The 16,864-nt window shown below is 37.9% G+C and overlaps 1 protein-coding gene across 1 annotated transcript in view; it reads right to left on the bottom strand.

Moving 5' to 3' along the window:
- Positions 1-16,864, bottom strand: part of MNAT1 (MNAT1 component of CDK activating kinase) — a 167,864-nt gene that overhangs the window by 125,324 nt on the left and 25,676 nt on the right. The window contains exons 2-3 of the mRNA XM_010976679.3: positions 2,752-2,904; positions 1,294-1,367 (exon numbers count right to left, since the gene is read on the bottom strand). Of these exons, the coding sequence (XP_010974981.1) occupies positions 1,294-1,367; positions 2,752-2,904 (227 nt within the window). The remainder of the gene's footprint in view (positions 1-1,293; positions 1,368-2,751; positions 2,905-16,864) is intronic.

Here is a 16,864-nt window from a genome sequence, read left to right as displayed (position 1 = left end):
CTGTTCCATATCGAACACCTATTTTTAGCCAGATTTCTACATACCTGCATACTGGCTCATTTCTTTCCTATCTGTTTTTGGTGTAGCTTCTCAGTCTATATCCTAACTTTTCTACTTTGCCTTGGCACTCCCAACTCTTCTGTCTTTTCAGTTAAAATCCATAGCCATTCATGGTTGCCAAGATTACACACAAAGTGCAATGAATACAATTAGAATAAAAAAGCAATGGCTCCAAGGCACTAAAGGATCCCAGGAAAAGCTGAAATTATGTTCTATACGTGCTATTTGCTATGATACAATAAATGAACTTAGATATTTTAGAAAAATTTCAGTAACAGTTGAAATAAAAAGATTTTCTGGGTTTTTCTCAGTTATCAAAGAAATTAAAGGAATCAGAGTACCTTATTCTTTAGGAATTTGAATTTTCTAAAAATTTACATATATAAATGTTTTAAAGAAAGATGAATTTTATTACAATCATATCTTAAATAATAAATAGTATGCATAGTATGAGTATAGCTTGGCTATCAGGTTTGAGAGAAGAATAAGATAACTGCTTAATTCTCTTGGTCTTGTTCTAATTTTCATAGTCTATAATTTTTGTATTATTTCCAAACCTATATTGAGTAGTAAGAATTATGGCAAGTTTAAAAAACAATATCAATTTTTTAAATTGGTGTATAGCAACCTTCAGAGTTTTTAACACCCCTGAAATGTTATTTAAGAAGAACAGAAACAAAACTTTCTTTTGATGAAATCTTCTTTTTGACTAGCCATAATAGAAAGAAAAAGCACTAAGATAACTCTAACTTCTGATTCTAGAATAACATTGAATAATAAAATGCTGCTTCAATAGTCAGCTGCTTCAAAGTATTTTCAGATTACTGCATGCACAGAAGCATAAATGATAATAAACAATGTATAGCTTCTGTCACAATGGATACAGTTAACAAAAATCCCATTTTTAAAAAATCTGAATATTTTTCTTTATCTTACTCTAATACATCATCAACATACAGGTGAAACATACAGATCAGCCTTCCTTCCCAGCTATAAAGCAGTAGTATTTCTATTCATCATATTTTTCCTAGACAAAATGTTTATACTTAATATATCCTTAAGTATACCTTCAATTTAACAAACACAATTCAAGTGCAATGGAAAGAAATTAGGTAAACATCAGCTACCACAACAAAATTTGTCATAGATTTTTATATGAAATGTTCTCCTAGCCATCTAAAAGATAAAAGCACACAAGCTAGCACACCAAAAGTACAAGCATTAAAAACGTACCAATTTCTTCCACTTCTTCCAGGAAATCATTATATTCTCTTAGACTAGGAAAATCTTCTTCCCTTTTATTATATCTTTAAGAGAAGGGGAAATAATCAAAATATTCCAAATCACTTGCTTTCAATATTATCTAATTGGTTTGTTCTTACCTAATTTATATACGATACACAAAAAAGGACTGCTTACTGTGTAAAATAGTTTTCTTCACACCAGGTTTTTAACTAGACCAAGAATGTTGTTCTTAAATTCTTATGACTACAGAGAACGAATAAAATCAGGAGAGAATGTTACAATATATAAAATCCTTCTAAGACTTAAGGGAAAAAGAAAGAAATTAGTACCCTGAAGGAATGGGAAACAGCTTAAATGAGGTCTACTATTGGAAAGATGATATTGTTTACTTCTTATAAATAGATTTACTAATTTCCAGAAAGCTAAAAATTAATTCAAAAGACACCTTCTTGCTTTTCATAAGTTATAGTCTAAATAATGATAGATCAAGAAAACATAAATATTGTAATGTACCTGTGAAGAATTAGAAAACCACAGGGCTTAATGATAAAAGATAAGAATCTAAGAGAGACTATCTCCCAGAAGCAATTCAAAAAATAAACGAGCAGCTTGGGGTATTGATAAAGTAACACCAGTTAAGTACCTAGAAAGATGCTGCTAAAACATTTGTGACCAATGTTGAAATGTATACCACCTAAGTAAATAGACAGAGAGATAAATAAATAAATACTAATTCTTTAAATCTGAAAAACAAGAAGGTGGCTTACAACAAAAGGACAGATAAAATAAAACTCAAGATTACTAACAAAGAGTAAAAAGTTAAATTATAAGTGAAAAAGACAGAGTATTAGAAATATATATGTACACACACAGAGATACATATCAAAATAAATCATAGCTAACCATAATTTTCTTTAACAGCTTTCAAATCTCAACTTAAATGTTACCTCCTCAGGCCTCACCTGACATGACTGACTCACAGCAACACTTAGTCACTAACTTCATAGCATTTTTCTCAATTTATAATCACATATTTGTTTTGTTTGCCTGTTTTATTGTCTGTCTCTATACTATCCAAGCTACTATACTACAAGACTTATGAGGGCAAGGTTTGTAGCTGTTACACTCGTTTTGTACTTAGGGCCTAATATGTAAACACTGCGCACAGTAGGTACTCAAGATATATTCGCTAATTAAAGAATAAAGCAAATAAATTGTGAAGCCATCAATTAAGAGGATTTATTCTTCTCAAACAAAGGTTAGATAATTAATATTACTGAGTTCTCTAAGAACTTAACACATTTTTAATGCTGAACAAATACATAGATGAGTAAGTATTCACTTGCCGAACTATACAAATTTCTACAAGCAAATAATTATATCAATTACTGAAATAATTGTTAAAGTCCTCTTTGTGAACTGAATCATTCAAGCAGTAGTACTTACATCTTTAGCACCTTTTTCCTAATCTCAACTTCTTTGTCAACAGTAGGATCTTCAAAGAGTTGTACCCTGAAGTTGCTCTTTCTAAGTGGAGTGCCACACTCAGGACAATTTCCAGCTCCTCTCACAAAGAGTAAATCCACACAACTTTCACACCTATAAGGAGAAAAATACAATGTAACTTTTAGGCTAGTATTCAAATCTACAAATCTATATATAGTTTGCCCTTCTTTTGTTTTGGTTTCTTTGTTTGGGTAGAGTTTTCTTTGTGGGGCAGGAGAGGGCAGGAAAATTAATCATTGCTACTTAAAATCCTATTAAAAACCTTTGGGAAAAAGTTCGTTTTCATTTGGAGCCTACTTCAGACATAAGTGTCTGAAAGGATGCCAGTTTACTTTTACAAATTAAATAAATCTACAATTTTTTTTAAATTGAGTTGGAATCTAGGAGGATTCAGACAGCAAGATAAGGAGCAAAGAGGCACGTAAAAAAGCAGTCTAGGGTCACCTCCATTCTCAGTCCAGTATCACCCTTAGACCTGGCAGAGGCCTGCACTTTAGAGAGCCCTGCCTACCACAATCACTAAAACAAAGATTTTTTTTTTCCCTTTCAACCTTGTAAGAAAGTTTTTCAAAAGTTCAACAGGCAATTGAGTAAGTAGAAATTATTCAAAAGGGAGAGGTGCAAGCTGAAGGGGGCCCCCCAGGACAGAGGATAAAGAACTGAGAATGTCCAGATATATGTGGAAAAAGGAGAAAATCACCGCAGCTTCTGCCCTGAGAAATCCTAGAAAGAGCGACTTATAAAATCTTTAATCAGTTAAAGCTGGCTGCCCTAAATCCACCAAAGTGATTGCCCAGGCAAGCCAGGTTTCCCCTATACCTGCATCCCCTCTTGTCTCTCTTCTTGGGTAGTATGGTTTGGGGAAGAGCTTAGAACTTCCTGCAAGTCGAGTCGGAAAATAAAGGAGCTGGCAAGGTTAACCTCCCTGTACAACATTCCCAGGGAACTGACAGGATTAGCTCATACTTTGTTTTAGATGGGTCCAGGCATCACCCAATCACCCCTGCCCTGCCCTAACAGATCCATGCTACTAGTCAGACTAGCAAGTGGAAAGGCTGACCGGGAGAAAAAAAGCCTCTGGGTCTTAAGGATGCAGGCTCCTGGGAACTCAGGATGCGGTGTTGGAACTACGGCTGTGCCAAGGGAATAGCTTGATTCACAACTTTTAAATATTTCAACATTTTGGTATATAGTTCTCCAGTTGTAATATTGCCCAACTCCAGATATGTTAGGGCCACACCAACTCTAATCACTCCGTTTGTAGCATTACTTGAAATTATTTATTTCTTTATGTGTTGATTTTTCTGCAACCTCCACTAGGATGGAAGGCAGGAATTTGCCCTATCTTGTTCTCTATCCCCAGTGTCTGACAGTTAATAAGTACTCAATAAACTATACATCACCCCCCCAAAAAAAAATAAAAGGAAAAAGAGAAATTCTAATAAATAAGGGAAAAGTTGATTTCTTCCAAGTATGGAGTTGACTTTAATAACCTAAATGATAAGAATGACACAGGGAAGTAAGAATGTTTAAGGTTGGTTATTAGTAAAACACTAACATTGACTTTTGCATATTTCCATCTTAACAGTGCCAACAAAAAACGGAGGGGGGGTAATCCCTAAGAGGGAGACTAGAGATCACAGCTGTCATTATTAAGTGCAACAAAACCCCATAAAATTCACTTGGGATTGGGAAGATGGGGAGTGGTACATTTCTCCTAATCTTTGTGCTTGGAGGAAATTAAATCCAACTGGAGAAGCTGAAAATGAGCACACTTCACACTGACAAAAGATATTTATAGGCAAGGAGCCATGTGAAACACAACTATTGGGCCACAAATAATATTCTGAATTTCAAGGTCTTGGAGAGTAGACTCAGTCAATAATTCAGTTAACAAGGTAATATAGAACACTCTAATACTTCTGAAAGTCATACTGTAATCTTAAACTTATTATTTGTTTCCACAATCAGTTCTACACTTCTGCTTTTTAAAACTCTGCCTTAAATCATAAGGATTTCAGCAGTATTAAAGATGTTTAATCATCCCGCTCTAGCTTCCCCTTACCCTCTACTAGCACTTCTGCTGGTCTAGCCAGCTTGCTAGTACAGACCTTTACTTCTAAGGGGTCTGAACCCTTGGTTACCATTCTCTTTCTAGGTTGTGGCTGCTCTACTTACATTTACTATAATGGGCTTGGGAGCACCAAGAGATGTCCTAGTGGATCCCTTATGTGCCAGATATATTCTTCCCTGTAATCATTGTGATGATGAGCCAAGTCAATTACTCTTGCCAGGATGGTGACTCCTTTTCTTCCCTGGTGATCTTTCGGCATAAGGAGCTCGAAGTTACCAGACAGTAGGCATGGCTTAAAGTTTAATGGAGTTCTTAATGTGTCCCTCAGTGGGACATTTTCAGTTCTGAAAACAAGGACCTCTAAGTCCACAGAGCCTAAAGTTACATAGATAGAAAATACAAATTCCCCAAGTAATGACCAGTGGTAATACCAAGTGAAGCCACTCCTACTTCCATCTCTTGGTTCCAGGACTGATATATTTTACCTCTTAGGGATACCCAAAATAATGGTCATAGCCATATTATGACTGAATATTTAGGATGCAGAAAGCATCCTGGAGGATGCTGCCCACCCTTGCAGAGTACCACCTCCCATCCAGCACATTAATTGCATTTATGAGCCCATTTACTCTATCAATCCAGAGGAGTAAGTGTAGAGCAGAGTTAGGACTAGTGAATTCATGAACTGAGGCTCACAGTCACGTATCTTTTCCTATAAAGTGGGACTCTTGGTAAGAGAAAATGTTGCTCAAGATACCCCATTGGTGAATTAAACACTGTGTTAAATCATCAGATAGTAGTGTTGGCCACAGCCCTACGAGCAGGAAAAGCACACCTGTACCCAGAATATGTGTTAATCCTAGACTAGATGAATTGCTGTCCCTCTCAGGATGGGTGAAGGTACGGTTTTAGAAGCTTCAGTTTGACCTTCCCCACTATGGTAGCCTTTATCTCACTGGTCAAGGAACCAATTTGAGAGTTCTGCCAAATACCATGTATATCCATTGCAATTACACATCCCGGAACCTAGGAAATGACTACAAGGTGAGAATTCAGACCCACTGTGAGCTAGATCTGAGCCAAGGCTCTATTTATTATTAGGTGATAATAATAAATCTGACTTTCATATACTCCCATTCTAAGCTAGTATCACGTCAGGTCCCCAGATTTCAATGTCAATTCACACCCTGTGGTCAATAATCCCTCACAGGTTTGAAGTCAAAACTGAATCACTGAAGGTGTCTGGGCAGAACAAGCATGAAACAGTAACTGGACTGAAGAGTGACTCAGGATTTTACAAAGAATCAAAAAAAGGGAGAGGGAATAGCTCAGTGGTAGAGCTCATGCTTAGCATGCACGAGGTCATGGGTTCGAGCCCCAGTATCTCCATTAAATAAAAAAATAATAACAACAAACAAGTAAACTTAATTACCTCCCCCCACCCAAAAATTTAAAAAACAAACAAAGAATCAAAACCAAGCCAGTATCACCAGGTTAGGCCCAGTAAAGACCTTGAGGCCTGTCTAGTATTCCTTGGGCTGTTGCCAATAAAGTGAATTCTCAGACTTCTCCAATCTGGTCTGGAACCCAGTCCATTAAATCCAGCAGACTAGGTACAACCATCTAACCATCTGCATGGATATTACACTTATTAAGTGTACCTTGTTTCTCATCCTAATCTTTCTACTAGAATATGCTTCTATAGATAATATGCATTTTTAATCCAATGTTTTATTTTCAGTTGGACACTTTAATGGCACAAGAACAGACTGCATAGTCAACCAGATGTAAACATGAAAGCTATTGGTGTAGAGGTAACCATAATCTTTTCCCAAAATTTATTATGGAATGAGAATGAAGGAAAAAAACAAAAAGAGTATCTCACCAAGGGAACCATTCAGGCAATAAAAAATTCCTCCATAAAAGATAAATAATAACAGTTATACAAGTTTTTTTAGTTTTTAAAGTATGCATAAAATACATGACTTTAAATAAAGTATCTCTATTTGGATCACTTAGCCTCCATCAAAATGAAAAATAGACCAAAAAATAAATCCTCCAAGCAACTGGCACACCTACCTCTAAAAATACAACCTTATACATAATAGAATATCAAAAATGGGATAATAAAAAGAGAAAGACAACTTACCTTACCTAGAGAGCTAATTTCCTAAAGCTTTGTAAGCATATTCGTACTTCCTCAAGTACCCAAACTAATTTATTAAAACATTATACAACTCCTACACTGTCTCAAATACAGTACACCATTTTTGTCCCTGTCATTATCACACTCACTCTATCACCCTCTTGTACCCATCTATGGGCAATATGATCCACAGTATCCCCAAAATGTATTCATATCGTCCAGACACGTCAGTCATACTAATAATGAATCCCACCATCTTTACCCTCAGTTATGGACTCCTCTAACTGTATCCACTCCTCTCTCCCTAATAGTTTTCCAGATCTGACTTACGGTCTTCCTGTTCACCACTGCTCCTAGCATCATTTTTGGCAACTTAAACATCCTCATAAATGAGCCAACCATTATCCTAGGCACTTCCTTAATCCTGATGATCTCTTGCCACATCTCAATTTAGTCACCCACCCTCATACCTTCAAACTTCAACCTTGTCATTATTGTCATTATCAACAGATATATCTCCTCTGGATTCTCATTTCCGGCATCCCACCCTCGGAATACCTCTTCCTCGCCTTTCAGATGACTTGCACTAAGTACCATCACTCTGTCCTTTGATTCCACAAGGACCTCCCATTCACTGACACTACTACTCTTCCCTGATCATCACCCTCTGGAGGTCCTAACTTAACACTGGCTAAGATTTCAGCATCTAGTATTATAACCAATCCTTTGCAAATACACTTAAGTCATTTGCCCCTCTCTCCACTATTATACTCCTTATCCATTTGTTATTGAACCTGTCTATCCACCCTATGCCTGTTAACTGAGCTGCTCAATTTTGCTGGAGAAAGCATCATCCTTACAGACTGAATTCACTTTAAAGGTATCACCACAGATCTCATATAAGCACTCAACACTGCCAGACATTCATTCTACACTTTCTAAGTAAATTCATTTTTCCCAATCTCTGAGAGAACTATTTCATACTTTCTCTTCTCTTCTCAGACTTCCAACACTTCCTATTCTCACCCTAATCATAGCTGGTGCCTTGACCTCATATGTTATTAACATGGGATGTGATCAGACAAAAATCACCTCATTTCCAAACACTAATTTTATCAATCCAATTGCTTCTACAACCATATTATCTGTATTCCTTGCATTGCTTTAAAATGAAAAAGTATTCATGCTCATATCTGGGGCCAGTCTCTCTCTTCCGCTTGTGCTCTGCATCCTTAATCTCTACGCAAGTACTTTCATTCTGCAATTTCCCTTCTTTCTCCTGCATTATGAATTTCTACATCTTCTGAAATTTCTACTGGAATACAAACATGCCTTAGTATCAACAACCATCTTAAAACACACACACATACATACACACACACACACACACACACACTACCCTACATTCCTTTCCAGTTACCACCTAATTTCTCTGTGCCTGTACACAGCAAAATTCCTGAAGCAAGAGTCGCCTTAATTCTGTCTTCACTGCTTCACCTCCCTTCTCTAACTCATTTCAATCCATCTTTAATTCCTGACTTTCCACTGAAATAATTCTAAAGAATTTCACCAATGTCCTCAATCTTGCCAAAGCCAATAATTAATAGAGAATTCTCTGTCCTTATCCTACACCACCTCTCAGCAGCATTAACAGAACTGACTACTTCCTCTATCTGGAACACTGTATTTTTCAGGCTTTTGTGACTTTACGCTTATCTGATTTTCCTCTTACCTACCTGCTCTTTTTTTGTTTCTTTTGCTGGCGCCTTTTCCCCTATAAAACATCTAAAAGTTTAAGTGCCCAGTATCGTGGGCACTCTATTCCCTCTATAAATGATTGCTTTCAGTACAACTGGTTTTAACCGTGACTCTCAGAACTAGACTACAGCTCAATCTCATTCCTGAGCTCTTGACTCCAGCTCAACTACCTAATCAACAACCACTCAGATGTCTAGAGTCATCACAAACATAACAGTCTAAAAGAGAGTTCTTTATTCTTTCACCCTGTTCTACCTGCTCCTTCCCCAACTAGTTCTACTTCAGTAAATGTCAGCACCATCTACCCTGTTGCTCAATCCAAAAACCTAAAAGCCTTCCTAGATTTCTCTCTTCCTAATTCCTCACAGCTAACTTATATCAAGACCAACTGACTTTGCATCAAAAACACATATTAAACCACATCCACTTTTGGCCATCTCCACTGCTAAAGCCTCCCAACTGCTCTCCTTGCTTTCACTATTGCTCCCAACCCACACTCACCTCTTTCTCCCAAATGTATTCTCTATAAATGATCTCTTTAAATCAGAAATTGGAGGGGAGGGTGTAGCTCAGTGGTAGAGTACATGCCTGGTGTGCACAAGGTCCTGGATTCAATCCCCAGTATCTCCCTTAAAATAAATAAATAAACCTAATTACCCCCCCAAAAAAATAAAAACAAATCAGAAATTATTTCATTTCATTCTCTTATTCCTGACTCAAGTGTCTTATGTTAAAAAGCAGAAAAGAAAAATGTGTCACCAGAGCCTTGAAGAAACTTCATGATCTGACCTCAATCTAACTCCCTAGCTTCAAGTCCTACCAATTTACTCCTGTCTTCTTTCTGTCCTTCCAACATACAAAGTCATTCAAGTTCAGGGCAACTACTTTCATCTTCTCTGCCAGAAACTCTCCTCTCCCCAGTTTTCCTATGGCTGTTTTTTCTCAGCATTCAAGTCTCAAACCAAATGTCATCTGTTCACAAAGAATCTTAGAGAAAATTTGTCCCTACTCCTATCTAAGCCTAAGTCCTTCATTTGTGTCATAAAATAACCAAATTTCTTGTTAGAAATTGATCTCTCCATCTTTTAAAAGATCTTATCCATCAGATACAGTCTCCCCTTTAGAGATGCCTTCTTTACCACAGATATAAGACATCTAAAAGTTGAAGTACCCAGAGTTATATCCTGAGCACTCTTCTTCCTCCGTAAATGAACACATCTACTACAAATGGCTTAACTGTGACTGTCAGAACTAGATTTCAGGTGTTCTCCTATGAATTACCCACTTAAATGATGCAGACAAGTGGGATCAGCAGCAGTTTTTCTACAATTCCTGCTCTTCCTGATTTCCTGAATGTAGCAGTTGCCCTACCCTTACTGCTCTAGTCCTTCTAACAGATTTGTAAGTCTGTAAATTGTCCATATTAAATTCCTAATGGCTTAAAATATCTAGGGTGGTTTTTGCTTTCCTGACTAAACTCCAACTGATACACATCCTTCTCTTTATAGCTCACTTATCAAAATAAATAATTTTATATTTGTTAATTTTATGTTTACTGTCTGTCTCCCTACTAGATTATTCGACAAGAACAGGGATCACATTTGTTATGCTCCTTATTGTATCCCAAGCCCTATGTTTCAGGACAAATATTGGTTGAATGAATGTAACACCTTGGTAAAATAAAGTTTCACTCACTACCTCAAACATAACAGCTCTAACTCTCTAAGTTCTTCATACCACAATTTAAACTCATTTAAATTTAGAAACAACACCTCTGAACTTTGCCTTCTTCTCTTCATTTGGTTAATAAGCCACCTCAGAGCCTTGGAATTACCCTTCATTTCAACCTAGCATCCGGGCACTCACCATCCTGCAGTAGGATACAACCAAGAACTCTCAAGTTAACTTTTTACTTTTAGATGCATGGGATTATCTCCATTTGTGATGAAATGAGGTTATCTCTATGCTAAAACCAATAATAGAATCTGATTTTTCTGATCTAAATATCTAGTTTTGATCTTAATTTAAAATTATCTAATGATCATTCTGTTATAAAAGTCATATAATCAAAATTAATATTAGATCCCTTAAAATGTGCTCTTTAACTCATCTAAATAAGTGTTCAACAAGGGAAAATGAAACCATTCAGTATAAACAAAAGCAAGTATAAAATTGCTCTTCATTATTGTTTAGTTTTACAGAAAACTCCTATTTATTCAGAAAACCAAAATATTTTTGAGGAAAATCTACACATCACAGAAAATGGGCATTTATTTAGTTGCTGAATTGAAAGTCATTCAATGAATATTCATTAAGTGCCTACTAGGTGATAAGCACTGTTGAATACACTGGGGATGCCTCAGTAAGCAAAACAAAGGTCCCTGCCCTCATGCAGCCTATCAGAGAGACTAGAGAAACATCATATAAGACAGACACTATAATGACTCTGGCTTTTACTGTGCATAAAATGGGAAGTTACTGCAGAGTTTAGAGCAGAGAAGTAACATAAATTACTTATTTAAAGGATCACTCTGGCTGCCATGTGGAAAACAGGCTATAGGCACATGAGCAAAAGCAGGTAAACTAAGTCACGATTATTACTATAATCCAAGCAAAAGATGAAAGCACTCAAACCAAGGTGACAGCAGTAAAAATGGAGTATAAGATTCTCACCTTATACAGACATTAACAGAAGAGGAACCACAAACACCAAGAAGCATAAAAAGATGAACAATTAGGGAAATACATTGTATAACCACAGTAAAATATCATTTCACAAGTGAAAATGTTTAGAAATTTTAAGTCTGATTGGCAAAGATATAGAAAACCAGATTTTCACACTGCCAACAGGAATATAGACTGTACATCCTCTTTGGAGAACAACTTGGCATTTCCTAGTAAAATTAAACATGCACATGCCTTATAACCTAATTATTCTATTCTAGGTATACATCCTGGAGAAAACCTAAACCATGTGAACCAGGAGACATGTACAAGGATATTATGGAAATATTTCCTATAGCAAAAACAAATTTGGAAACAACAGATATGTCTATTAATAACAGAATGGATACATTAAATACAATATAATCATGCAGTAGAATACTATACAGCTGTGGAAATGAACAAATTAAAACTATATGCATCAACGTGGATGAATCTCGGGAGAGAAGCAAGATGGTGGAGTAGAAGGACACTCGTAGCTCACCCTCTCCCACAAATACACCAAAACTCACATCTATGGACCTTTCAGCCAACCAGAGCACCTGCCAAACTCCAATAGAACATCGCCCTCTTCGAAAGACAAAGACACCAAAAATCTGGTAGGAGAAAAGGAAAAAAGAAAGAAGAAACAGCAAAACAGTGTGGGACCGATCCCGCGGGGAGGGAGCGGCAAAGGAGGACTGGCGCTCGTTTGCTGGGTCTCCCCATCTCCAACAGAGAGGCCAGCAGGACGGAGGGGGAGCATCCGAGGCTCAGATCTGCCCCAAGCACCCCTTGACCAACAGAACTGAGTTAAAAGGGCACAAAGGGTCCCCACGACACCAAGCCCGAGACGTGAGTGGGCAGCTGGGGACTGGGACAGGCCGCTCAAGCCGGGCGGAGGATGGGGGTAGCTGCACTGACGCAGCCCCAGGGGACTGTGGGGTGCTGCACGCTGTGGCTGGGAGGGGATACAGAGCAGAACAACCTCAGTCCCCCATAAATTGCAAAAAAAACAAAGCAACACAGCTGGTGTGCCCTGGGGGGAGGGGCACCGTAGCCTTTGTCTCCTCAGACCTGCACCACCATTACTGGCTCTTCCCCCGAGAAGAGAGGTGGGGTGCAGCCACAGCCACCATCTCCTCCTGTGGGCAGCACCTGGATGGGGGCAGGGCCGAGACCTGAATCCGCACCTGGGGGCTCCGCAACCTCCTAGGCAGGACTGAGACTTGTTTACAGCCCGAGGCAGACAAGATCTTTCTGCCCTGGCACCTCAGAGAACTCATGCCGCCAAGACAAACAAGGAGCTGAGATTTGGCACAGAGCAAGGGTGGGGCCGTTCCGTGGTCTTCCCCGAGCCTGCCTTCGGGGCGCCGACCGGAAGCGGAGTGGGCAGCTGCACAGAGCAGCAGAGCGACCGGCGCCAGGAGAGGGCAGTCGGCCACTCGCCTTCCTGGCAGGAATGCAGCACCTGACCACAGTGCTAGGAGGGGGCGCGACCCGCCCACCTGCCTCCCCGGAGCGCAGCATCTGACTGCGGCATAGGGAGGGGGAGTGACCCACCTGACAACCAGGTAAGAGCTCAGCTTCTGACCCAGTGTTAGGAGGGGGCACGATCTGCTAGCCGACAGCCACTGGGAGCAGCACAGACAAGGGCGCCAACAGAGGGCCTCTGGAAACAGCAAACTAAGTTCGCAAAACAGGGTGAAGACACAAAGACCTCTGAATAAAATCATTAAGAGCACAGTATCTCCAGGAGAACTAGATAACTGATACTCCTTAAGCCACAGTGCCAGAGAGATATGAGCAATATGAAGAAGCAGAGGAGCGATTCACAATATAAGATCAAGAGAAATCCCCTGAAAGCACGATCAAGGAAATAGACATTGATGGCCTACTAGATCAAGATTTAAAAAAAGGAGTGATCAAAGTACTGTAGGAACTAAAAGAAATAGTGTTTAGAGATATAAAATATGTCAAAAATGAAATAGAAGCTATAAAGAAGAACCAAGTAGAATTAGTAAACTCATTTGCTGAGATGAGAGTTCACCTAAAGGCTGTACAAAGCAGGCTAGATAATGCAGAGGAATGAAAAGTGACCTAGAAGACAGAACAACAGAAAGCACCCAGTCAGAACAGCGGAGAGAAAAACAAATAAAAAACAATGAAAACAATATAAGGGACCTATGGGATAATATAAAGAGTGCCAATCTATGCATAATAGGGGTCCTAGAAAGGGAAGAAAGAACAAAGGGGATTGAAAAGGTATTTGAAGAAATCATGACTGAAAACTTCCCAAACCTAAAGGAATCAGATATCCAAATACAGGAGGCTCAGAGGGTCCCAAACAGGAAGAACCCAAACAGACCCACACCAAGACATATCATAATCAAGATGGCCAGAGTCAAGGATAAAGAAAGGATCCTGAAGGCAGCAAGAGAAAAACAAAGAGTGAGTTACAAGGGAACCCCCATAAGGCTCTCAGCTGATTTCCCTACACAAACACTACGGGCCAGAAGGGAGTGGCAAGATATATTCAAAGTCCTGAATGAAAAAAAGACAAAGCCTAGGATACTCTATCCAGCAAGGCCATCCTTTAGAATAGGAGAGATAAAGAACTTCACAGACAAGCAAAAACTAAAAAGAGTTCAGCAACACTAAACCCATGCTAAAAGAAATATTGACAGGTCTACTCTGAGTAGAAAAGAAGCAGGATGCTACAAAAATGAGAAACTCATAACTGGAAAGGAGATAACTGCCATGAATTACAAAAAGAATAAACATAAAATTGTAAAAGAAGACAACTAAATCATTAAGAGTGGGAGAGGGAAGCAAGGAAAGCCACTGTGGAAAACAGTATGGAGATTCCTCAAAAGACTAGGAATAGACTTACCATAGGATCCAGGAATTCCGCTCCTGGGCATATATCCAGAAGGAGCCTTATTTCAAAATGACACCTGCACCCCTATGTTCATAGCAGCACTATTTACAATAGCCAAGACATGGAAGCAGCATAGATGTCCATCAACAGATGACTGAATAAAGAAGATGTGGTATATTTATACAATGGAATACTATTCAGCCACAAAAACCGACAACATAACGCCATTTGCAGCAACATGGATGCTCCTGGAGAATGTCATTCTGAGTGAAGTGAGCCAGTGAGCCAGAGAGAGAAATAAAAATACCATATGAGATTGCTCATATGAGGAATCTAAAAAAAAAAAAAAAAAAAAAAAAAAAAAAAAAAAAACCCATAAATACAAAGCAGAAACAGACTCATAGACATAGAGTACAAGCTTGAGGTTGCCAGGGGGGAGGGGGTGGGAAGGGACAGACTGGGATTTTAAAATGCAGAGTAGATAAACAAGATTGTACTGTATAGCACAGGGAAATATATGCAGGATCTTGTGGTAGCTCACAGCAAAAAAAAATGTGACAATGAATACATGTACATTCATGTATAGCTGAAAAATTGTGCTCTACACTGGAATTTGACACAACATTGTAAAATGACTATAACTCAATTTAAAAATGTTAAAAAAAAAAAGGATGAATCTCAATACTATAACTCAAAAGCACAATGTTAAATAAACAAAGTTGAAAAAGAACACATATATTAACTGGAGCCCTTGTACACTGCTGGTTGGGATATAAAACAGTACAGCCACTATGAAAAACAGGATGGCAGTCCCCCCCCCCCAAATTAAAAATTACCATATATGATCCAGCAATCCCACTTCTGGGTATATATCCAAAAGAACTGAAATCAGAATCTCAAAGAGATATCTGCATTCCCATGTTTGTTATAGTATTATTCACAATAGCCAAAATATGGAGACAATATGTCCATCAGTGGTTGAATGGGTAAACAAAATGTGGTATATACTTACAACAGAATTCAGACTTTAAAAAAGAAGGAAATCATGGAACGAAATCGATGAACCTTGGGGACATTATGCTAAGTGAAATAAGCCAGTCATGAAAGGACAAATACTGTATGAGTCAGCTTACACAAAGCAACTAAAGCAGTCAAAAACCAGAGAAACAGAAAACAGAAAAATGATTGTCAGTGACTGGGAGGTAGGGGAAGTGGGAATGAGTGTCAATGGATATAGAGTTTCAGTTTTTCAAGCTGAAAAGTTCTAGAAATCTCTTACACAACAATGTGAATATACTTAACACTACTGAAATGTACACTTTAAAAAGGTTAAAATAGTTAACTTAATGTTATGCTTTTACCACAAAAAAAATTTACAAAAAGAACACATACATAATACACACACTTAACATAAAATGCAAAACTAAATAACATACTGCTTAGAGATCCAGCCATATGTGGCAAATCTATAAAGAAAGGAAAAAAGAATTGAGGGCAATAGTCTTGTCTTTGAGAGAAGGAGGAAATATGATGGAGAAAGAATAGAGGCTTTGAATTTATTAGTAATATCCTGTTTCTTAATTTGGGTAGTGAGTACAAAGGTGTTTGATTTATTACTATTTATAAAGCTATTCAAGTTATATACATACTTTTGTATGCAAAAAAAGATTCAAAAATGTAAACTCAACATTATAACCTTGGGAACTAGGATAACTTTTTGAAAATGCACATGGCCTTGCCATCACCCCCATTCTGACATAGAGAAGAGAGACAAAAAAGAGTTTGTGAGAAGTGAATTATAGCATGATGCTTTAGAAGCAGAAGTTTGTCATCAATTAGACCTAGCTGAATCCAGGCTAAGCCACTCACTAGTTTTTTTACCTTAGGCAAGTCACTTAAAGTCTACAAGCCACAATTCTCACATTCATGAAAAGAGGATATTAACAGTACCTACCAATTAGAGTTATTATAAAGATTAGATGAGATAACAAATAAAGAGCATTTAGTACTATGCCTAGGACACTGCAAGCATTTCTGTAGGAGTAAGAGTACTTTTTAAAACCTTCCTAGGTCATTTTGATCCTCCTCTTGCCCCATCCTGCATTTGAAAGATTTTGTTGTTATCCTGAAAGAAAGGTTAGAAAAATCCTGTTCAGAGTAATAACTCTAAAACCCATGAGAATTTTTCCTTGTTTCTGTGTGCCTTATCATTTCTGAAAAAAAAAAACAAAAAAATTAAGGTCCACCAAGACATTTAAAAGTCAACCAAGAAGAAAGTTATTCAACATGCAACTCTTCAACATTACAAATACCATTAAGGACAAGCATTCTATTTTTAATCGGATATATTCCAGAGCTCTTCATAAATGGACAATAAAATAATATTATATACTCAACCTCAAGCAGGAATAAACTTAATCATAATTCAAAAACTGGATTGTTCTTGCCTCCAAGATCATTAGAAAACCCAGAAGGGTCTGACAGATACAAT

Source organism: Camelus dromedarius, chromosome 5 (assembly GCF_036321535.1).
Source record: "Camelus dromedarius isolate mCamDro1 chromosome 5, mCamDro1.pat, whole genome shotgun sequence".
Taxonomy (NCBI): domain Eukaryota; kingdom Metazoa; phylum Chordata; class Mammalia; order Artiodactyla; family Camelidae; genus Camelus; species Camelus dromedarius.
Note: the sequence above shows the minus strand (reverse complement) of the source record. Positions and strands in the feature narration are given on the sequence as shown.